This window comes from Otolemur garnettii, unplaced genomic scaffold, assembly GCF_000181295.1.
Source record: "Otolemur garnettii isolate 467f Iridium unplaced genomic scaffold, OtoGar3 scaffold00034, whole genome shotgun sequence".
Taxonomy (NCBI): Eukaryota; Metazoa; Chordata; class Mammalia; order Primates; family Galagidae; genus Otolemur; species Otolemur garnettii.
The window spans coordinates 8,541,532-8,566,802 of record NW_003852429.1 but is presented as its reverse complement, the minus strand read 5'-3'; the positions used below and the strand labels follow the sequence as shown (position 1 = coordinate 8,566,802).

Below are 25,271 nucleotides of genomic sequence, written 5' to 3'. Positions count from 1 at the left end.
GTTTTGCTTATTAGAAGAAAATACAGTCTCATTAAGATAACAGAAAACTTCTTGTAAAAAATTTTAGGACTACTTTTAGTAAGATAAAAATTTATATACATAGCTGAAATGAATGGCTAACAAATGTTCATCTTCATGCTACTGAATAAAACAAAGTTGTAACTGAAAAACAATATAGGTACAAATTCAAAAATATATATTCCTGAGCTTAATTGTAATGATCAACCTATTTCATGGCAACTATATACAAGGTAAACTATGGCAATTACTGCTAAATATGTCTAGGTTTAAAATATTAGTTAATTTAAATTATTATTAACTATTAGTTTATTTAAATCATTATTTCACCCAATGTCTGGTTAGGTGAAAAACTTACATGGAAATATACAAAGAGTAGCTACTTAAAAGACCATTTTGAGTCTTCTAAAACATTTTTTAGATTTTTAAAGATAACTTTAATGACATTTCAAAAAAATTCTGATCTTCTTTCCCCTTCACAATTAACTTACAAGATAGGTAAAATATTAATCCTGTCATTTCTAGGTATTTTTATTGTGGTAAAATGGACATAAAATAAAATGTACTATTTTAACTACTAAGCATATAACTCAGAGGTATTAAGAACACGAGCAATGTTATACAACCATCACCTCTATCCATTTCCAGAATTTTTTCATTATCCTAGACAGAAACTCTGTACCCATTAAACACTAACTCCCCATATCCTCTTCGCTTGGTCCCCAGTAAACACTATTCTACTTTATATCTCTATGAATTTGCTTATTCTAGATACAACATGTAAGAGGAATCATATATTTATTTGTCTTTGTGTCTAGCTTATTTCACTTTGCCATAATGTTTTCAAGGTTTATGCTAAAGCATGTACACAGTATTATCAATCTCATTCTCTTTCATGTTTGAGTAACATCCCACAATATATACCATATTTTGTTTGTCTGCTGATAGACATTTGGGTTGTTTCCACCTTTTGGCTATTGTGAATAATGCTGCTGTGAACACTGGTAATATGAACCCTAACTTAAGACAAGAAAAAAGGTAGAGAGCAAATATTTTATTTGTCTAAAGTCATACAACCAATACTTTTGCCAACAGCAATAATAAGAAAACTGACTACTCTGTCTCTACTTCAAGCAAGATATCAAGCAGCCTTTTTTGTGAATGTACTTCAAAATATGAGGGCATTGAAGTAGTTCAGGGATGGCCACTAGAGTTCATTTCACCTGCCAACCTAGATGAGAGGAATGTAGGGGGGCTACCTGCAAGCCTGTGTTGAGGCCATAGCTTGGTTCAAGGAAAAGTCAGGACCATGATTAGTTAGGAATGATCGACATGGACACACGTGTCTTACAGGTGGCATCTCCAAACTAAATCTCTTTCCTCCCTCAGAAACTTCAGGTTGCATCTACTATCCTCAATATGAAAGTATACTTGAGAGTACCTGGCAAAGTGTCAAGTACTTCACCAATCTAACATGGATGATGACTATCATCTTTGCAGAACAGCAAATTCAAAAATAATGAAAGGCAGCTCCAAGTCCTCTGTCCTCACATTTAATATTAAAATGAAAATAACTCAGGACCGATCCCTGACAGCCACTAGGAAAATCTGAGGATTAAGAAAATTAAGATGTGGCTCGGTGCTTGTAGCTCAGCAGCTAGGGCACCAGCCACATACACCAGAGCTGGCGAGTTTGAATCCAGCCTGGGCCTGCCAACCAACAATGACAACTACAACCAAAAAATAGCCAGGCATTGTAGCGGGCACCTGTAATCCCAGCTACTTGGGAGGCTGAGGCAAGAGAATCGCTTAAGCCCAAGAGTTTGAGGTTGCTGTGAGCTGTGACGCCACAGTACTTTGCCCAGGGCAACAGCTTGAGACTCTGTCTCAAAAAAAAAGAAAAGAAAAGAAAATTAAAACTTTATGATTATTAAAATATAACAAATTGCATTTATAGAACCCCATTTGTTTTTTGGTTTTTGTATTTTTAGTTAATATAAAATTGATATAGTTTTACATAATTTACATGTTAGAACTATTCAAGGACACAAAGACCTGATAAAAGAATTAACTACGGCGTATTAATCCTGAAGGTTAATGTCCACTAGAGACTGATCACTGGCTTACACTCAACAAAGCGCTCCTTCTGCATTTCAACCTAAAGAAAACTGCCCCAATTTCCACCTTAGCTGCCCAAATCTGGGAGATTTAGAAACTACAAACAAAGCCGTCAATCAGCCACTCCTCCTGGACTCATACAATCTAAGCTTGTATTAGTCTCAAAACATGCTTCCTTTACTGTATTCCTAAGGTCTGAAGTAAAATGCCCCTCTCCCCTTTATTGCTAATGGACAGCTATCCCTTCTTCATACCAAACTGAAAATGCACATCCTTAAGGCTCTCCAGGACTATATCCTTGCTTACAGTCCCTACTTCCCATATCATCCCCTAAGGATTTAATGTACACTTGTGTCCTACCGTGTCATGTTTTCACATGTATGTGTGGGTTTAGAGTTTCAAGGCAGAACAGCAACTCCTCCTATCTCCATAGCAGCTCTTATGAACACACACTGAGAACCTGGAGTTCTGACAGGAGGGTGTGGCCATTCACACTCCTGTACAGAAGAGCAGTCCTCTTCCACCCAGGGAGGTTACCACCTTTCAAGCATTTCAAGTATGGATACCCACAAAGTGGGCTTAGGAGGCAAAACTAATTAATCCCAGAAAACATAAAGTTACCAACCCAGGGCCCGCGGGCCCTTATATTTCCTTATAGCAGCAGTTCTTGAGGCTGGCCAAATTCTAGAATTCTCTAGGAAATGTTTTTAAAAGTACCCAAATGCCCAGTCCCCACCATCAGACTCTGATTCAGTTGATGTAGGGTAAGATCATGGGTTTATTTAGATCTACAGGTATAGATATTTTCAATTTTTAAGTCTCTAGGTTGTTCAAATGTGTGGCCAGAGTTGAAAATGACCTCATTATAGCAAGTGAAATAATATAGAAGCAATACTACATTCTGCAAGGAAGACCTTCACAGGGACTTGGTGAAGTCCATCTGAGCAATGGTGTTAATTACACCAATATCAAGAAAACGTATTGGTATTCAAGAAATAATTATGCTTAAAATGGCTAATCAAGTGTTTATAAAAGAAAGGGTAGCAAGTCGTATGCCAGAATTTGCACTAATAATCCATCTCACAGAGAAGACATCCAGCACCAGCATTTTCAATGAGATCAGTCCAGAAACCTGAAAAGCCATACAGTTCTGCTCTTTCCCATAGCAAAAATACAGGAGAAATCGCCTACTTGGTTTAACCACAACTGTACTAAGTAATCATAAATTTATAATCTGTTACAGCTAAAAGAGCTAGGGCAACTAATCAAATATTCAAACTGAGACAGTTTTTGGAAAATCTAAGTATGCATTCTGAGCATTAAAAAAATAAGATTTAACATTCTTTTTAATTTCCTTAAAGTTATAAATTGCATTTCCATGAGTAAAAAATGACACAGAAAACAGACGTGCCTAATGAAAGGCAATGTTTCAATTGGTTCATTATTATCTGCTTTGCTGGAAACACTAATAAACACAAATAGAAAACCTATTTACTAACAGATTATTAATAGTTACTTCTTACACATTCAGGAGTTTTGATGGACTAATAGCAGGAAGAAAAGACAATCTAGAAACAAAATCTGCCTTCTCTCCTCCTGGAGGCCAATGCTGCAGAGCTCACCTGGAAGTCGTGCTTGACTGCCTGGAGGTCATACACAAAGAACTTCTGACAGTGAGGCAGAAGGAGGGCCAGCAGAAGGGACAGGGCACTCGGGACCAGCAGAAGACTCTTCGACAGAGGTGCCTTGTCTGGAGGGAAAGAGGAAGCCACTTTCAGAATGACTGTCCCTAAGATTTAAAAAACACATCGGTGAAAAGCAAGAGAATTCACTTCTTTTAAATCAGAATGAAGACAAAGTCCAGAAACCATGAAATTTAGTTCTACAACATTATTTTCAAAACCTTTACCTGAAAAAGTGATCAAAGGACACGGAAAAGAAGTGGAATTCACTGGCAGAGGCTTCAGTGTCATTTGGGTCTTAAATGAGACCAAACCAAGTTTCTTGCCAGTGACTTCTGAAGTGTAAAGACAGAAGTTGTGTTTTCTATCAAATTGACCCATTAGCTCCTGAGTGCATGAGATTCAAATCCATAAAGACATTTTTTTTTTAAGTTTACAAGTTTATTCTTACTGATACATATTAGAGGTATGATTTTAGGGGTACATGTAATAATATCCCAGTTATCTGGATGTTATAGGATAACCCAACACCTTAAATATTCATCTTCTTCTTATGCTGGAAATATTCAAATTATTCTCTTCTAGCTATCTTGAAACATACAACAAATTCATATTAACTAGTCACCCTACCGATCTACTGAACATCAGGTCTTAGTTCTTCTAATTGTCTGTCTGTACCCATTAATCAAGCCCTCTTCATTAACCCCTCCTTCCCACGTTTCTCAGCCACTGGTAATCACCAAACTACTCTCTATTTACATGAGATGCACTTTTTCAGCTCCCACTGATGAATGACATCATGAAAAATTTGTCTTCCTATGATTAGCTTTTTCATTTAATGATTTATAGTTCCATCCTTCTTGCTGCAAACGACAGGACTCATTTTTTTCTATGGATAATATTCCACTTGTGTGTGCCTGTCTGTATATACCAAATCTTCTTTATCCATTCATCCACTGACACTTAAATTGATTCCATATTTTGGCTACTGTGAATAGTGCTGCAATAAACATGGGAGTGCTGTGATGAATTGATTTCCTTTCTTTTTGCTATGTCGAGTAGTGAAATTGCTGGATCATACAGTAGTTCTACTTATAATTTCTGAGTAGCCTCTATACTGTTCTCCGTATTAGCAGTACTAATTTGCACTGCCACCAATAGTGTACGAGCATTCCCCTTTCTCCACATCCTCCCCAGCGTATGTCATCCCTTTTTGATAAAAGCCAATCTACTGGGGTCAGATGGTATCTCATTGTGGTTTTGATTTGCATTTCTCTGATAATTAGTAGTGTTAAGCATTTTCTATTCTTTTTGGCCATTTACATGTCTTCTTTTTAAAATTTCTTTTTAGTACTTATTTCAGATTATATATATCTTCTTTTGAGAAATGTCTATTCAAATCTTTTGCTTATTTTTTAATTGAATAGTTTGTTTTTATGCTATTGAGTTGTTTGAGCTCCTTATAAATTCTGGTTTATCTGTGGTCAGGTGGATAGCTGGCAAATATCTTCTCCCATTCTGTGGGTTATCTCCTCACTGACTGTTTCCTCTGCTGTGCAGAAGCTTTTCAGCTTGATGTAGTTCCATTTGTCCGTTTTTGCTTTAGCTGTATTTTTGAGGTTTTGTACAAAAAAATCTTTGTCCAGACCAATGTCCTAGAGTGTTTCCTCAACATTTTTTTCTAGTAGTTTCATAGTTTCAGGTCTTAGATGTAAATCCTTTAATCTATTTTGATTTGACTTTTTATAGAGGGTGAAAGGTAGAGCTCTAGTTTCAGTCTTCTGCATATGGTGATCCAGTTTTCCCAGAATCATTAATTGAAGACTATCCCTTCCCCATTGTATGTTCTTGGTACCCTTGTCAAAAATGAGTTGGCTTTAAATGGACTTAAATCTGGATCCTCCATTCTGGTCCATTGGTCTATGCTCCTGTTTTTATGCCAGTACCATGCTGATTTGGTTATTACAGCTTTGTACTGTAGTATATTTTGAAGTCAAGTATTGTGATACCTCCAGCTTTATTCTTTTTGATCAGGACTACTTTGGCTATTGGGGGTCTTTTGGGGTTCTATGTAAATCCTAGAATCATTTTTGTATTTCTGTCAAGAATGTCATTTATATTTTGATAGAGACTGCACTAAATCTGTAAATTGCTTTCACAATATTAATTCTTCCAATCCATGAGCATCGAATAGCCTTTCATTTTCTTGTGTCCTCTTCAGTTTCTTTCATCAGTGTTTTATAGTTTTCCTTTTATAGATCTTCAGATCTTTGGTTAAATTGATTCCTAAGTATTTTACTTTATTTTTTGAGACAGAGTCTTACTTTGTCACTCTTGGTATAGTGTCGTGGCATCATAGCTCTCAGCAACCTCAAACTCTTGGGCTGAAGAGGTCCTCTTGCCTCAGCCTCCCAAGTAGCTGGACTATAGGCACCTGCCACAATGCCCCAGCTATCTGTTAAGAGACAGGGTCTTGCTCTTGCTCCGGCTGGTCTGGAACTCTCAAGCTCAAGCAATCTACCTGCCTCAGCCTCCCAGAGTGCTGGGATTATAAGGATGAGCTGCCCGAACCTCCTAGGTATTTTTTTTTTTAATTCAAGTGGTTAAAAGTACTATTGTAGACTTCTGAAGTTTTCCACTATGAGTACAACTGAAGCTGGAGTCAGTTTTCCAAGAGTGCCTGACATGTGACCTTTGCCTTGCACTAAGAGCACTCACATTCCTCTTGTTCCCTGCCCTAGTCACTTGAACATAAGTATGATATAATTATACTACCGAGGACATTTGGGGCACTTTAGAAACAGTATAAATCTCTTCCCTCTTCATTCTGATATGAGAGAATAAAAAGAAGCAAATTGTATTTTTCTTCTAGCTCTTCACTTTTTCCCCCCAGTAGAATGAAGGTCAGCTGTTCCCTACTCAGGAATCGTTTAATCAAAGCACACATTCTTATGAGACATCCAGGAGGCCTCTCCTCTCCCTCCTGGTCTTCCTCAGTTCCGCTTTTGTGTTGTTGTGCCTTCCTCTCTCACAGACGCTGAAAGCAAGCCCCTGAAGCTATGTGCTGAGTTAATCCATGGGGCAGGCCCTGGTCTGTGAGGGGGAAAAGGCCCTGGAGCCCATAAGACCCAGGTTTGAGCCCTCATTTTGACACTTACTCATGCTTTTGCTTGGACACAATAATTGACCTCTCTGAGCATCACTCCCCTCATCGGACCTAAGTCTCTAGGAAGTGAAGTAATGCCCGCAGACATGACTAGTACTTTGCCCAGCCATGACGGGCACAGAAAAACAAAGTGAATATAAATCTAGGAAAACCACTGGAATAACATCCTTTCCTTAGAAATAAGTGCTTTAGACAATAACCCTGTAATATTCATGTATCAAATGTCTAGTACTGAAACTCAAGTGGTGGACCAAGTCTGCTTACAAAAGCATGGCTGAGATTTCCATGAAAGAATGAAACACTTAATCAATGTCTTTTTCTCTGAATATCACTATTTCCCCCATCCTTTTATTATGATAAATTTTACATACACTTAAAGAAAAGTGTGGCTTTAACTTCCATTGAGATCTGTGCCTGAATCAAAACTTAAACTGGGGTGGTGGGGGTGGTGGAGTAGTGTTAAATAATGGTAATTTTGATAATTCTTTTATATTTATTAGCTGGTATTCTTCACATAAAAAATTTCTTATGTTTGCTTTCCTTTTATGTAGAGATTACCCTATACACATGGATTTTCAGGTACTCAATATATTACAATCAGTTACATTCTTCCCTTTTTTTTAATACTTCAACTATCCCAGTGGGAGACCTTGAACCTACTCCAGTGGCTTTTCAACCTTGATCCTCCACCTCCTACTCTGGCCACTCCATTTACTCCTTCATCTCTGAGCTTCCTGGCTCTTAGGCTCACCTGTACTTTTAGACCTAGATTTTCTCTAAGGAGCCCTGTTAAAGAATGTTAGGAAATAGTCTTTAGAAAACAAATCTGGGGGCGGTGCCTGTGGCTCAGCGGGTAAGGCGCCGGTCCATATACTGAGGGTGGCAGGTTCAAACCCGGCCCCAGCCAAACTGCAACAAGAAAATAGCCAGGCGTTGTGGTGGACACTTATAGTTCTAGCTACTCAGGAGGCTGAGATAAGAGAATCGCCTAAGCCCAGGAGTTGGAGGTTGCTGTGAACCGTGTGACACCGCCGTACTCCACCAAAGGTGATAAAGTTAAATTCTGTTTCTGCAAAAAAAAAAAAAAAAAAGAAAACAAATCTGGGCGATAGATGTGCTCAGTGTAATTTGGGGTATCACTGCTTCTAGTTCTTTCAGTAGTCAGAGCTAGAAAACATTTTGTGAAATTATGATTCATAATATTTCCAATTCAAATCTAACAATTTAACATTACAAGACTTTTTGTTAAGTTCTTATCTTTTCTCTCTTAAATATTAATATTTACTTCATCCTAGATTACACATGAAATAATTTATATTGTATATTAATATCATTATAAACAATACACTAGCTGCTTATTAAGCTCACTGGGCAAAGTTGAAAGTATCTTTAAAACCTTGATGTTGTTTCTTTCCCTTTTGTCTAATGTACAGTAGAACCTCTATAATTTGAACACCCAAGGGATTATAACAAATTAATTGGTCACATATAGAGGTGGTCAACATAAGGAAGTAGGTCTACTACACTAATGTACATGTGGTATATGCCTGGTCTGCGAAAATTAGGTCAACTCAAGGAAGTGGTCAATGTCAGGAGGTGGTCAGCTATGGAGGATATATATATATATATACATACTGTGTATGTGTGTGTATATATATATATCTCCACTATGGATGGACAGTCTTGTGTTCAAAAGCTACTTGAAATAATTCTTTTCTCTGTTTGAATATGACAAACAGATTAACTTCTATTTACATTCAATAGTAGTATTTCCTTTTTTCTCTTTAATTTTTTGAATATGCAAAAGATTTACATTGTTCTAAAAACCAAAATTATGAAAAACAGAGGTTTATTTCACTTTAGTGAAAATATCTATCCTATTTCTTACCCCATCCAAGGTAGATATATACCTTTCCAGTAGTTTCTAGTTTACCTCCCAGTTTTCTTTTTGAAAAACTAAATAACACATATTAACATATAGTACAAAATACAGGCACTTTCTCCTTTCCACACAGCTCAGATATGCAGACTTCAGTTACCACAATTTTAGTAAAATTAACACCAGTTCTACTGACAACATGGTTCAAATTTCAGTTATGACAGTGTATTAACTGTGAAGAACTGCATAAAGTACAAACTTCACTGCTAACTTCAGACACATATTTTGATCAGTGACCAATCAAGTCACTTCTTTCAAAGTCAGTCAATTCACGCACAGATAGCAAAGCATGTAGTTGTGTTCCCTCCTTGTCTCCCAGTGATAAAGCCACCTGACATTTTTACAAAAATGTATCATCAAAAGAAGGAACTGGCCAGGCTCATGCCTGTAATCCTAGTACTCTGGGAGGCCAATGCAGGTGGAGCTCAGGGATTTGAGACCAACCTGAGCAAAAGCAAGACCCCAGCGCTAAAAGAAATAGCCAGGTGTTGTGGTGGGTGCCTGCAGTCCCAGCTACTCAGGAAGCTGAGGCAAGAGAATTATTTGAGCCCAAGAGTTTGAGGTTTCTGTGAGTTGTGACACCATGGCACTGTGCTGAGGGCAACAAAGTGAGACTCTGTCTCCAAAAAAAAAAAAAAAAAAAAAAGGAACTATCAATAAAGATGAAAGTACAGCAAAGAAATGCAAGAAAATGCTAGAAGTGAAATGTGATTCAAATGTAACAAGGTTATAGAAGAACTGATAAGCCAGAGAAGGGCTAACATTGTCACCGTTCAAGAGACTCTAGATGTACAGCCAGCGAAAGGCAAACTTACCAACAGAAATGAAGAAAGTGGTTGTGGTAGGCAGATTACTGGCCCCCAAAGATGTCCATATCTATTCCCCATAACCTACAACTGTGTTAGGTTTCATAGCAAAGGAGATATGTCTGCAGACAGAATCAAATGTCCTTGAGATGAGATTATCCAGGATAGCCAGCTGGATCCAATGTAATCATCAGGGTGCTCATAAGTGAAAGGAGAGACAGGAGAGCAAGTTTCAGAGTGATAATGTAAGAAAGCGTCCACCAGACTACCCTGGCTTTGAAGATGAAAGTAGGCCAGGCATGAGCCAAGAAATGTGGGCAGCCTCAAAAAGCTGAAAAAGGCAAAGAAACAGATTCCTTCTTAGAGCCTCTGGAGAAATGCAGCTGTTGATCCATTTTGGACTTCTGTTCTCCGGAACTGTAATATAATAAATTTGTGTGGTTTTAAACCATCTAGTTTGTGATCATTTGTTACACAAACTATAAGAGACTAAAATAATGATTGTGATGTTCCAAAGGAAGTGACACAAAAATCTACATATTAAGGAAACTCTCAGAGCTATTTTATGACATTGAAAGCAGAGAGAATAAAATCTCAGAAACTCAGCCAAATTCAGACAAGTACATGACAATTCACAAGGTATAAAAAAGATATTCCCCACATCATAACTTATGCAAGAAGAAGGAAAACCCTATCCAAACTACTCTTGATAAGGTTTTTACAAAGAAATAAAATACTAATTCTCAATGTATCTAAAGTCTGTAATTATACTATATTAAATATTAGTTTTACTATTTTTTCATTTCCTATACATTTGTAACTATATAAGAGATTTTAATGTTTAACAAAACATTATTTCAACAAAGTTTTCAAAGGTTAAAGAACAATCCAAACTTTTCCCATTGATTATTAAAATAGCTTTGCCTGGTTTCACCTTGCACATTCATTTTTATGGTCCTCTATTATCTTGCAAAGTAAGGACTAGCTGTGCATGTGTGTGTGTGTGTGTGTGTGTGTGTGTGTGTGTGTTCTTTTCTCAAAGAATATGTCAAGTTGGCACTTTTCTATGACCCCCAAGCTCAAATGGCCTAGGCTTTGGTTTGCCAGATCTTCACATTCTCGGTCTCCTGACTCTCCAGCAAGACCTCTAACTATCCTGTTCTCAGGATCCTTTGCTCCAACCAAATCACGCACCTCATTACCTTCTGAACACATTGGTTTCTGTTTCAGTAATTTTGGAAAAAATTTTCCAGACTTAAAACCCAAAATATCATCAATGCCTTCCTTAAGAGCACAATCCCTTATCTCAAGCTCATGCAGCCTTCAAATTATAGCTCAGTTTGCACTCTTCTCCATCAGCCTGAGCGAACCACTTTAGCTGAAAGGTTCTCCCTCACACTGCACCATTGTTCCTACACACTACTGTGCACACTCAGGGTTCTGTACAGTTCTGCCTTTCAATTGCATTAAAGGTCCCTGAAGGGAGGCCACACACCTTACTCTTCTCTCTCCCCACCACAAAGCATACATAGCACAGCTGTGTGCACAGATGCAATGCTCAGATCATCCACAGGCAAGACCACAGAAAGGTGCCATTGACGGGGACATTCTCAGGTTCTATGAGATACACTTTAATCTTATTCATAAGAAATTCCCTGGGGGCGAATTTACCAGTCACAGTTGATATTGTGGTTATTGTGTTTGTTTAAGCATATAAAAATAGCCCAACTATTTCCTCTCTGGTAAGGTCCCGAAACACCTAAACTGGAACCATCAGTAGACTGGTCACATGAGCTTCCTGACCAGAATGCAACCAACCCTCCTTGGAGGCTACGACCTCGCAGAGCTCCCCACTAGCATGTAGGTACCTAAGAAGCAGAGAAAAGCACTATGGCTATGAACTTGAGCAACCTAAATTCTATCTTGAGCAATTTAAGCCTCAATTTTCCTTATTTGTAAAATGGGGATGAGAATCTATCTTGAAAGTGTTATGAGGCTCGGCATCTGTAGTTCAAGCGGCTAGGGGGTCAGCCACATACACCAGAGCTGGCAGGTTAGAATCTAGCCTAGGCCTGCCAAACAACAAAAATTACAACCAAAAAATAGCTGGGCGTTGTGGTGGGTGCCTGTAGTCCCAGCTACTTGGGAGGCTGAGGCAAGAGAATTGCTTAAGCCCAAGAGTTGGAGGTTGCTATAAGCTATGATGCCACAGCACTCTACCCAGGGCAACAGCTTGAGACTCTGTCTCAAAAAAAAAAAAAAAAGAAAGTGTTATGAGAAGAAAATGAAACAAAGAATGAATGAATATAGAGAAAACTGCCCCTACAACCAGCACTATCACAATATTCCAGGAAAGCAGGCTTTCCCCATTGAAGGCAAACGTATTACACATATTCTGACAGGATCAAAGATGGAGCAGGGGTGATGTACGTGCACCCTGAAGGGGCAGCTCAACTCATGTTTCCTCTTTCAACCTGAATTTCCACCTGTCCTTGTGAAATGGACTCCATCATTCCTGTCTCTTCCTTTGACAGCTCCTGAACAACTCAACACTGTTGGAGAAATCACACAGCTGAGCTGCAAGACTTCCCTGTCAGTGCACGGCCTCGGGACTCAAACTGAGTCTCCCCTCCTTTCTCTAGGAAGTCTGCTCTCCAACTCCCATCTCATACCATCTCCTCCTCTTTCCTCAAACCCCTCAGTTCACATTCCCAACTTCATTACATGTCATCAAATGAGTAAGTGATGATTTGCTTTGGCAGTCTCAATCCTTCTCCAAATACTAATAGCTCCTACAATGTACCATGCATTTTTCTAGGCCCTTGGGTACAGCAATAAATGATCGGTAAAGTACCCTACGGTTGTGGTGTTTACAGTCTAGACAAAAAAGAAAATAAACAAAACGAGGTAGATATTCACATATACATTACCTTGGCTAGAAATAAATGTTATAGCAAAATTAAGCAGGGCAAATAAAGCCTGTGGCCATGTTACCTACCATATTCCCTCCTGGTCTCCCCAACCCCCAACTGAAGATAGGTATGGCGATGTGAATTGCTTTGGCTGAATAAATGAAAGATGTCACTTTCAGGCAGATACTTTAAGAACCAATGAATCCCAGCCTGAGCCACAGTGAGACCCCATCTCCTAAAGCAAACAAACAAAAGAAGCTATAATTTGAAGGCTGTATAAGATTGAGATAAGGGTTGTCTGTGCTCCTGAAGAAGGCATTGATAATATTTTGGGTTTTAAGGTTTTACCCAGCGTGACAAAGTAAGACTCTGTCCAAAAAAAACAAAAAAATACGGCCAATGACTCAGTGCCTATAGCTCAACAGCTAGGGTGCCAGCCACACACACTGGAGCTGGCAGGTTCAAATCCAGCCCAGGCCTGCCAAACAACAATGACAACTACAACCAAAAAATAGCCAGGTGTTGTGGTGGACACCTGTAGTCCCAGCTACTTGGGAGGCTAAGGCAAGAGAATCACTTAAGCCCAAGAGTTTGTGCCATGGCACTCTACCAAGGGCGACATAGTGACACTCTGTCTTGGGGAAAAAAAAAAAAGAAAACCAGCCAATGAATCATTCCTGCTCTTTATATCTGCCAATGTGCAAGATGGTGCTACCCCACCCCCAGAGCTGAATGCAAGTGAAGACAATGTGGAACACACCCCCTTCCCAGGTAACTTGCAATGGAGATAGAACATAAACAATAAGCAAACTGTGCTGACATTATGGAGACATTTGTTACTATGGCATGACTTAGTCCATCCTGGCCATAGAGAAGAAGAGAGTGCTAGTAGCAAAGGCAGGGTGCCACCTTATTCAGGATAGTTAGGGAAGAACCTTTTGATAAGGTGAAATCTGAACAGAAACACAAACATGTGGGCCTTGCTGATATCCAGGAGGGGAGTATTCCTGGTAAAGGAAAAGAAAGGTAAGTACAAATACTTTGAACAAGGGAGATGGTCAATATGATTAAGAAATGGTGAGGCTGCCAACACAGCTAAAAGCAGACATGCATAAGACAGGCAAGTGAGATAGAGGCCAAAGAAGTGGGGGAGCAAACAGCAAAGGACCCTCTAGGCCACTATAAGGACTTTACCCTTTCCTGAGTGTGACAGAGGCTTTGGGGACTTTGAGTAAATAAGTAACATGATTGAACATGTTTTTAGATGATCACTTTGGCTGCTAAATTGAGAAGAGGTTACAGAAAGGCAAGAGTAGAAAAGGAAAGACCAGTTAGGAGGCTGTTAGGACAACCCAGGCAAGACATGATGATGCTTGAACCAGGGAGTTTTAGGGGGAGATGATGAGGGATATCAGAACTGGACATGTTTTGAAGGTCCAACAGGCAGGATTTGCTGACTGTTGGAGATGTCAAGAGGCACCAAGTCTTGTTCTAAACAACTGGAGGAATCACTCTCAGTTACTGAGATGTTATACTGAGATGTCTGTGACAAATGTGAATCAACAACTGCCTCCTTCAGGGACAAAGCCTCTGAAAATATATGAAAAATTATCATCTGTACTAAACATGTGCTCTGTGCAAATGTCACCTTATCCTTTGTCTTGATCTATTTTTTTCTTAGCACTTAACAGAAGACTTAATAGTGATTCATCAAATTCATCAAACCTGATTCAAACTGATTATTAGCAGAGCACATTATTAGCAGAGCAACTAAAAGAGAAAGAATCACTGCTAAATATAATTCTAAGATGTCAACAACTATAAAGCACACTTCAATATTAAAAACATTGTGGAACAAGGCATTTTAATATCGAGGAAGTAAGTTTCTTTGTTTATTGCCCAGCTTACCACCTTCAACCTCCATTTAAACACGAGCATATAAAGCTTATTTAGGGCAGCAACATTGGCGAGTATGTTCACTGTTGTAATATTCCCTGTACCTATAACAGGATCCAGCTCATAAAGGCAGTCAGGAAGTGTTTGTTAAATGAAAGGTGACTGATGTGTAAGAGGTACTCGGATACCTACTAGTGAGAGCAACCCAAGTGTCCATTGGCAGATAAATGGATAAATCAGTAAACAAAATATGGTATAGATGTAAATGGAATTTAATTCTGCCTTAGAAAGGATATTGTTTTTTTCTTCTCTTTTCCTTTCTTTTTTTTTTTTTTGAGACAGAGTCTTACTCTGTCACCCTGGATAGCATGTTATGGTGTCATCATAGCTCTCAGTAACCTCAAACTCCTGGGCTCAAGTGATCCTCTTGCCTTAGTCTCCCAAGTAGCTGGGATTACAGGTACCCGTCATAACATCTGGCTGTTTTTTTTTGGGGGGTGGGGGTCTCGCTCGCTCTTGTTCAGGATGGTCTTGAACTCCTGAGCTCAAGCAATCTACCTGCCTCAGCCTCCCAGAGAGCTAGAATTACAGGCATGAGCCACAATGCCCAACCAAAGAAAGGAAATTCTGACACATACAACAATATGACTGAATCTTGAGGACATTATGCTTGATGAAATAACCCAGTCAGAAGAAGACAAATACAATAGAACCTCCATAGTTGACCACCTTCCCATATTGACCACCTCAAATTGACATAATTTTCATAGACTAGACACGCACCACATGTACCTATCAGTATAACCAGCCCCGTTCTTTATGTTGACCACTTCCACATGATGACCACTTTGTTACTGTCTCTTGGGTAGTCAACATACAGATATTCTACTGCATATGATTCCACTTATACGAGGTACTTAAAGTAGTGAAATACACAGAAAGTGTAATGATGATTGCCAGAGGCAGAAGTGAGGAAGAAATGGGACGTTTTTTGATGGATATAGTTTCAGTTCTGCAAAATGAGTTATGGAGATTGGCTGCACAATAATAAGAATGTACTTAATACTAATGAACTGTACATTTAAAAATAGTTAATATTGTAAATCGTATGTTATTCATATTTTATCACAATCAAAAATTAAAAATAAATAAGTAGTTAACAGTCACTTACCAAGTGGGGGGGTCAGGGTCCATTTGTTTTCACATGTCCCTGACCCCTCCCATTGATATTCGACTTTAACTGATCCTATTTATACAATCATTTGTCTTCTGTGCAGGACTAAAGAAACCCTTAGAAATACATACCTGACAACCTAAATCTAGTAACTCTATCACTGAGTCTTCCTCTTAAGATCAACAAAAATCAGATCCCAAAAACCCATGCAGAAAGCAGTAAGATAATGCACAAATATACAAGAAGTTCAACATCACAGGATAAATATACAGTATTATTATAAACAACAAAATTAACTAGTCAGCTAAAGATTTGTGCATTTCACTATATAAAAAAAATTGCCTCAAAAAGTCAACAATTATTAAATTCTATTTAATAACATGTGCACTTAAATATTTAGGGGGAAATTATAAAAAATAAGATGCATTAATCAAATGAATAGAAGGATGGACATCTAATCAAGCAAATATAGTAAAATGTTAATTTTAGAATCTAGGTGGTGGGTGTATAGGTGCTAACTGTACTATTCTTTCAATTTTCAGGCATGTTTGGAAAGTTTTATAATTAAACATGGGGTGGGAGGGCATGGTGAATCATAGAATTTGAGATTTGAGAAAGGACTTCAAAATACATGAAGCAAAATTGATAGAATTGAAATGATAAACTGATAAATCCACAAATACAGACTTCAGCACTCTTCTTACAGTAATGGATGTCACTGTTACAGACTCAATGTGTCCCTGTAAAATTCACATGCTCTATATGACCACAAAATATCTTAGCCTGGGTTCCTCTGAGAACAAAGGGAGAGACAAAGGCTTATAGGCAGATGGTTTATTTTGGAATGTGATCCCAGGGAACAGGGGTAAAGGACATAGGGAAGGAAACAGGGAAGGAGAGTCCGTACCAGGGTACTCTGTCAAGCTGGTGAAAGCTGTGAGTGACATGATTATGAGGGGTTCTGGATCCTGCAGGACTTTTCTATAAAGCTTTATAAATGTGTCTCAGAACTATCACCCAGGGAAGAGCAGGAAAGTATTTTTACCAACCAGCTTCCATCCCTGAATAGTCTGGGCTAACCATAGAAAGAAAGTTCCAAGGGAGGATCAGAGAAGTAAGCATAACCAAACCAGACCAGCTTACACCAAATGGGACTCTGTAGAAACAGAGTGAGAGGTGAGGCTAAGCGTGCTGAAACAATGCACAAGAGGTGTCTGATAATAATGGCTAGTGAGTGGCAGAACCAGGATTCAAAACCTGACAATCTGACTACAGAACTGTGTCCTATGCTACACTGCACACACAGTCATAAACAGCACTAACAGAAATCAAATTGGTGTTCTGTTTAACAAAGCAAATGTAATTGTGAATGGAGATGCAAAAAGACCACCGTCTGGGGAAGGTTCAACACAGAGTAGTGGGTATACATTAAGTGCCGAACTCATCAAAAGTTTCAAATACATATAAACCTTCTGATCTAAGACATGAATTTCTAGAACTTAAACCAAAGTAACTATCATAGGTATGCACAAAGATACCACAGCATTGTTTACAATAATGAAAAGACCATAAATGACATTAATATAAAACAGGAAAATGAGTAAATTATGCTCTATCCATAAAATGAAATAATATTCAACTTTAATAGGCTGCAAAAAATATTTCACACCTTGGAAAAGATGTTCCTAAGTAACAAGTACAAAATATTTCTAGTGATATTATTACATTTAAAAAATACATAATTACATATAATAAATACATGGCTGTTTTAATGCATCTAGCAGTGGTAATCTCTGTTTTTGGAAGATTTTAATTTCTTATAAAATCTATTTTAACAATTAGAAAAAATAATTCAATAATTACTAAATTCAGGAAAAAGGTCAATATGATAAATCTTTCTGCATCAAGATGCGGCAAGTAACTAGTTGTCTTCTGGCCTCTCTGCAAGTGAAGCCAGGAAGTGGTCCATACACACAGAACCCAAGCAGTGATCAAACAGAAGGTTTTAAAAACGTCATTACAAGAGGTCATTCTACCTTTGAAAATAGGGATGCTACAATTTTGCAAAATGCAAAATGGCTATGGGAAAGATAATATAAAACACCATGGCCAGGCACAGTGACCGACTCCTATAATCACAGCACCTTGGAAGGCCAAGGCAGGAAGACTGCTTGAGCAGAGGAGTTCAAGACCAGCCTGAGCAAAAACTAGATCCCCTCTCAACAAAAAGCAGAAAAATTAGCTGGGTATGGTGGCATGCCTGTAGTCCAGCAGGAGGACTACTGAGGCAGGAAGATCACTGAAGCCCAGAATTCTGAGGTTGCTGTGAGCTATGATGACACACTACACAGACAACACAGCGAGACTCTGTCTCATATTTAAAAAAAAAGAAAGAAAAAAAAGGATAATACAAAACACCAAAGTTTAATATTTCCTTCTAGGTGATTCACTTCCTCTTTTTCTCATGGTATTATAAAACTACAAAGCCATTCCTTTGTGGCAATGGATACCAACCAAACTTGGGTGACAGTATTATAATAATAATAATAATTACCATATGTGTGGATTACTTTATGCCTGTTACTGTGCTAATAAAATTACTTCCCATGTAATACCATCTCAGTGAATTCTTACCGTAATCCTGAGGCAGGAATTAATTATCTGAACAGACCAAGAAAAGGTTAAATAACATGTAGAATACTATAGCTAGTTAATAGAGGGACTGAGATTTGAACCCAGTTATGCCTATCTATAAATAAACAACTTTTTTCTAATATGTAACAGGCAAAAATAACTTTATTTACTTCTATTTTAATATTTAAAGTGCATCTTTCTGGTTTCTCAAAACATTAAACATTGAATTACCATGTGGTCCAGCAATTTTACTCTTAGGAATATACCCAAGAAAACTGAAAACAGGTATTCAAACCAAAACCTGCTTACAAATGTATGTGTCTATTATTACAATAGACAAAAAGTGGAAACAACCCAATGCTCAACAACAAATGGATAAACAAAATGTGGCATATTTATAAAATGGAATATTTTTCAGCCGTAAAAGGAATGGATTCAGATATATTCTACAACATAGTTGAATCTGAAAAACATTATGCAAAGGGAAATAAGCCACAAAAAGCCACAGACTGTATGATTCCATTTATATGAAATGTCCAGAATTTTAAAATCTATAGAGGTAGAAAGCAAATGAGTGTTAGTCAAGGGCAGCAGGGGAAGGGAATGGGGGTGACTGCTTAATGCATTCTGGCTTTTGTTTGACATGATGAAATGTTCTGGAATTGGAATACAGTCGGTGTTAATTTCACAACAATGTAAGTATACTGGAAGCCAATAACTGCACATTTAAGTAGAAGCTCTGTAAGCTGACTATCGAAGGGACTGTAACAAACTGGGCAACATATGGAGGTGGTGAACATAAGGACCTAGGCCTGCTATACTGATACATACATGTGATACATGTCCAGTCTATGAAAATTAAGGAAATAGTTATTGAAGAGAGGTCATCTACTATGGAAGTTCTACTAGTTAAAGTGAATTTTGCGTTACATGAACTTTACCTGAATAAAACACATATTGTTTGGGTAGTAAAGACACTAACCACAGGTCTTGCAAAGCTCAGCCGTGTGGGCTACTGCAGAGCATTCTAGCTGAAAAACAGATGGTGGGGGAGCAGCCCAGCAGCTCTGCCTGTTCGCACAAGTCAGGCATGTAAAAATACATGACAAAAAGCCCTGTGTGGTTCACACTCTTTAAAAGATGGGCTGCCATATCCTACCACAATATTGGTTTTCCCATTTCTGACTAACTATTTGCTAAACTTCTCAAGGTTCCCACCAGAATGAGGTGATTTGTGTCTCATGAAATAACTTTCTAAAAGATTTTCAGTGAAGGCTGGGTGCGTGGATCATACCTGTAGTCCTAGTACCCTGGGAGGCCAAGGCGGGTGGATTGCCTGAGCTCAGGAGGTTCAAGCTCAGCCTGAGCTAGAGTGAGATCCTGTCTCTAAAAATAGCTGGGCATTGGGTGGCACCTATGGCTCAAAGGAGTAGGGCACTGACACCATATACTAGAGGTGGCAGGTTCAAACCCAGCCCCAGCCAAAAACTGCAAATAAAAAAGCCAGGCATTGTGGTGCCTGTAGTCCCAGCTATTTGGGAGGTGGCGGCAAGAGGATCGTTTGAGCCCAAGAGTTTGAGGTTGCTGTGAGCTGTGACACTATGGCACTCTACTGGGGGCAACAAAGTGAGACTCCATCTCAAAAAAAAGTTTTTCAGTGAAAAGAGGTTAAGCCAAAAATAAGGATAGAAATCCACAAAAGTGCAGTAAACTATGCATTGCAAGAAATATCTCCTTCTTCCATCATGATTTATTCCTCAGGTCTCTGAGCTTCCCAAAAGAAAATTTAAGGAAACTTTTCTTCAGTGACCAAGTTAGGGAGAAATGAGTACCCCCTGGTGACCACTTCAACAAAGCCTGCCCTGGGAATCAAAAGGACCCATGTGTATTTTTATTACACCTATTTCCCCACCATCTTTAGAAGTAAAATGCTGAAAGTCATGTATGAATTACCTCCTGCCCCAAACACAACAGGGAAAATTCAGTGACACTCCTTAGATGCCTACTCCTCACACAAGTCTCTAAATGAATGGTCAGGAATGACTAGCTTATTAGAATGGCAGCCAAGGAACACCTGTTACTGCACCAATGGTTATAAGGTTTATCAGGAAAATTACAGGAGAAAGTGCTAAGAAGTTTCCAGGAAAAAAAAAGGATGGGAGAAAGACTTGCCCTCTATATACAAAGGTACGTTCTACACCAAAAATATTTAGTATGAATTGGGGTAGAAAAAAGCGTAGTAAAATTATTATTTTTTTTTTTGGCCAGGGCTGGGTTTGAACCCGCCACCTCCAGCATATGGGGGCCAGAGCCCTACTCCTTTGAGCCACAGGCACTGCCCTGAGTAGTAAAATTTTTTAAAGAAAGTCTTAAAACAACATCAAACAACAGAGGCCTGCATGCCAGAGAATAGAGTGTCAGATCTGCAAGTCACCAACAATGGCACTAGGCCCCTAGGTTATTAATTTGGTCCTATCATTGTGTGGGGCACTAGAAGGATTTATACTTCTTAGAGAAATTTTATACAAACATTAACCCTTTCATTAAATGTAAAAATCAGTAATTGTTAAAAGTGCTAACTAGACAAAAAATACAATTATAATGAAATAATTTTAAAGGCCAAAAGGGATTTTAAAAATTATGAATGTTACACATAAATATGAGGTAAATCATTCAACAGTAGAAACAACTCTGAAAAAGTGAATTAGGAAACTTGTAAAGTTCTGAGCCCACATAATTTTTTACATAAGAGAGGAGGAAAAATAATTTTTAAATGGGGAAATGTGTGGTTAGTGGCAAGAAACTGTGTCGTAAATTCAAGTGCTAAGGGGGCCAGGGAGGCAGTGGAATAGGGGAAGTCATGGCAGGAAGGCAAGCCCATGCTCAGTGGGTTGTCACTAACGACTCAGCCCTGATGCTACCAGACTATCTACCTCAGAAGATAACAAATCTGAACTTTGGCCTGAAATACCCAATTTTAAAAGGCTGGCAAGTAACTGTCCTCCTTCCACCGCCACTGCACAAACCAAAGGAAACATACCTGCATGGCCTCAAGAAGCACCCCAAGGTGGGTAGGTGTCAGGGCAATGCTAAGTTATAAATGGGCATAAGCAAAAAGCTGAGTGTCAGAAAGTGCTGCAGCTAACAGTTGGGCAACAAGCCAAGGTTGGTTCCTTGTGTTCAAAGACCCACCAGATCAGAATCAACCAAAGGAGGTGGCAAGCAAGACAACTGTGAGGGTGAACAGGAGGGCACACTTGCTTCTGTAGGTTTTCCATGCAGATTAATTTGGTCTGTCTGGGGAAAAGATGCCAAACAAAACACACATCTGCTAGGTTGTAAGATCGGAATCTGATTTTAAAGCTTTTGATGATCCCCAGGGCCTCTCCCACTCCTACTTGGTGGAACAGCATAAAAGAACCAACTGAAAATCCTTGCAAGTGTTGACTTCCACATGTCCTTTCCATGTGGCCTAATCTGTTTAGGGATGAGGTGCCAGGAGCTACTAATGTCTCCAACCACTGGTGCTAAGAAAACTGCCTAGTTGGCAGGGGAAAAACAGACCCACTTAAGCCCCAAACACTAGAATTAATCCTAAAAGGAATCGAATAAAAACAATGAAATAAAAAAATACCTAGAATAAAATTCCAGTTTAAGACAGCAGACCTTGGTCTACTTTTCCTCCCTTGCAAAGTATGTACTGAGATATTAATAAAAGAACTCTCAAACACCAGAGAAACATGTCCTTTCAAATGAGTCCAGAGTCAATACATACTAGGCCCTAGAAAGGAACATGGGCAATTATCAAGGAATTTAGAACATTTCTCAAACTCTAGCCATTCCCACTACAGCACCACAATTTCTGCCATGACACAGTATTGCTTATCCTATTATTATATATTTAATGTTTTCTCTAAATTGTCCTACTACAACTTAAATAAGAAACTCATTTCAAAAGAAAATTCATAACACTGTAGTAAATGGAAAACAAATATTGCTCCCTATCAGCGGGTGCTAACTATGAAAATAAAGACTAATAACAAAATAAAATTATTAAATTCTAACTAAAACTGTTGCTGACAGAGAGGTCTGGACCACCTCCTGTTCTCTGTTATGATGAGAAACTAGCCACGGCCACCAAATGAAGATAATCTCTGATAAAATCAGGACTATCCAGAACTAAAAAGGGAGTCATTGTCTTATTTCTGTTTCATAGTATCTACACACACATCTAGTCATCCTCAGGATTGTAAGTACCACCAAGCAGGTAGCAGGTGACCGCCAGGTCTCAACTCATCCCCAAACCCACTCACTCTCATACTTTCTCACAAACAGCCATTCACTTCACTACCCTAGCAAGAAAGGCTTGGCCCTACAAACTGTCTGCAAAGAAAGGGGACAATCTGCTTAAGGAGGACGCTGAGGGGGTTGGAGAGCTGAGGAAAGTAAGAGAGAGCTTGGAGTAACATCAGGTCTCCAAAGATCACAGCCTGGGTGACAAGGAATGGAAAAGCATAGCAATAAGAAGAGCTCACGTCTGTAATCCTAGCACCCTGGGTGGCCGAGGTGGGTGGATCAGTTGAGTCATGAATTCAACACCAGCCTGAGCAAGAACAAGATTCCATCTCTAAAAATAGCCAGGTGCTGTGGTGGGCACCTATAGTGTTAGCTACTGGGGAGGCTGAGGCAAGAGGATCACTTGAGCCCAAGAGTTTGAGGTTGCTGTGGCAGAGTGAGACTCTGTCTCAAAAAAAAAGATCAGCTCCCCTTTCACAAATACAATTCACAAAAGGGCCAAACTGCATAACTGCGACAGCTGCAGTGTGTTCTTGTCATTCTATGCCAACCACCACCTGCCTCTGCACCTATATGGAAACCAGCTTAATCATTTCCCCTGCATACTTGAACAGAGCCTACAGTCAACCCTGCCAGTCAAGGTTTGGGCCTCTTGAAAGATCTACCCACGAACAAGTAGGAAACTCACATAAGGTACTTAAGAATCCAGTACCACACAAGAATGGCCAAGCAAGGATCCAGAAAGTTCACCATCCATGTCCTTCTATGAAAAGAGTTTATTCCAGGACGAATGCCAGGCAAAAAAAAAAAAAAAAGAAAGAAAAGAAAAAATAATGCCAAGAATGAAGAAAGATTCAATAAATAGCAATATTGAATGTGAACATGAAGTAGTGAAAAGATCAAGACTCCTTAAAGCAGCACACGTGTTCTGGACTAGGGCCCTATTTCATTCCCTGATTCCAGTCACAAGCCGTGGTCCTACAATAAATACAATCATAATAATGTTAGCATAGTTATTGGTTTTGATTTTCTATATAAAATCAACCTTTTGACAAAGTGTAGACAGCTTAATTACTATTGTAGAACAGACTATAAACACACCAACTCAAATATAATACATAAATTAAGTAGTATAGAAGAGGTATACATGTTCCTGGGTTAATTTCTTATTTTCACAGAAGAGTTCAACAATTGTGCCAAAACCTGATACATCAGAAACTAAGCATTTTTTCCATTATTTAAAATTATAATGATAACCACTATGAGCAATAACCAAGTCAAAACTGGAAGATGAACAGCTAACAAACACAAAAGAGATTGAAAACGTGCACCTTCCCACTCATTCAAACAAAAACACCACCACTTTTTAATCACTCAAAAATTACTTTAATTTATCATGCTCAAATGTTACAAGAGTTTGCTGACAACACTCCTAAATTGCAAGACATAAAATGAAACATCCTTTCTGGAAGATTTGGCAATACAGATCAAAAGTTTTAAAATACGGCTTTCCTTAACCCTCTAAATCCACATTTGGAATAATTTAATAATTACTACACTAATAATACAATAATTATCTTAAAATAATAATTTTAAGTTTTTTTAAAATAAAGTAAAAGAATGTGACTCAATAACTGAGTTTATAAAGTTGTTCAAGTGCTGTGGCCTCGGCCTAGCTCACAGTAACCTCAAACTCCTGGGCTCAAGTGATCCTCCTGCCTCAGCTTCCAGAGTAGCTGGGATTACAGACACCTGCCACAAGGCTGAGGATAATTTTTCTATTTTTAGTAGAGACAGAATCTTGCTTTGCTCAAGATGATCTTGAACTCCTGAGCTTAAGTGATCCTCCCTTCCTGGCTTCCCACAGTGCCAGTATTAGAGGCAAGAGCCTGCACTGGGCCTCAACACTGTTTTTAAATGTGAAGATACTGGGCCAGGCACATTGGCTCCTGCCCATAATCTAGCATTCTGGGAAAACGAAGGTAGCTGGATTGTTAGAGCTCTTAAGTTCAAGACCAGCCTGACCAAGAACTAATACCCTGTCTCTACTAAAAATAGAAAAAACTAGCTGGGCGTCATGGTGGCTGCCTGTAGTCCCAGCTACTTGGGAGGCTAGGGCAAGAGTTTGAGGTTGCTGAGAGCTATGATGCCATGCACTCTACCCAGGGCAACAGAGTAAGACTCTGTCTCAAAAAAAAGGGCAAATACGGAGGGAAAAAAACATATTTTTGTATGATAAAATGTTATAATCATTCAAACTCATGTTTTTTAATATCTAGGATAAGGCTGGGAGAAAATAACAAAATGCATACTTGAATGTCATTTCTGTTATTAAAAGCAAACATACCTACAAGTATGTATGCATTAAGTTAGTGTCGGAGAGAAAAAAAGAGAATACACAGGTAAGCACACATATGACAAAAGTCTAGAAGAATGAGCGCTAAATTATCAACAATGATTATTTGGATAGGGAAGTAATTATCATATGTGGGCCTAAAACAAAAGTAATTTTAAAAGTCAGCCTTAGAGGTTATTAATGACATGGGGTAAATTCACTTATGAAGATTAAGTGAATAAAGCAGAATGCAAAAGGATAGCTAGTCCCAACTTTGCTTTTAAAAATGTTTATA

At 38.6% G+C, this 25,271-nt stretch overlaps 1 protein-coding gene across 1 annotated transcript in view; it reads right to left on the bottom strand.

Moving 5' to 3' along the window:
• Positions 1-25,271, bottom strand: part of UBAC2 (UBA domain containing 2) — a 173,821-nt gene that overhangs the window by 138,395 nt on the left and 10,155 nt on the right. The window contains exon 2 of the mRNA XM_003789594.3: positions 3,759-3,886. Coding sequence (XP_003789642.1) covers positions 3,759-3,886 — 128 coding nt within the window. The remainder of the gene's footprint in view (positions 1-3,758; positions 3,887-25,271) is intronic.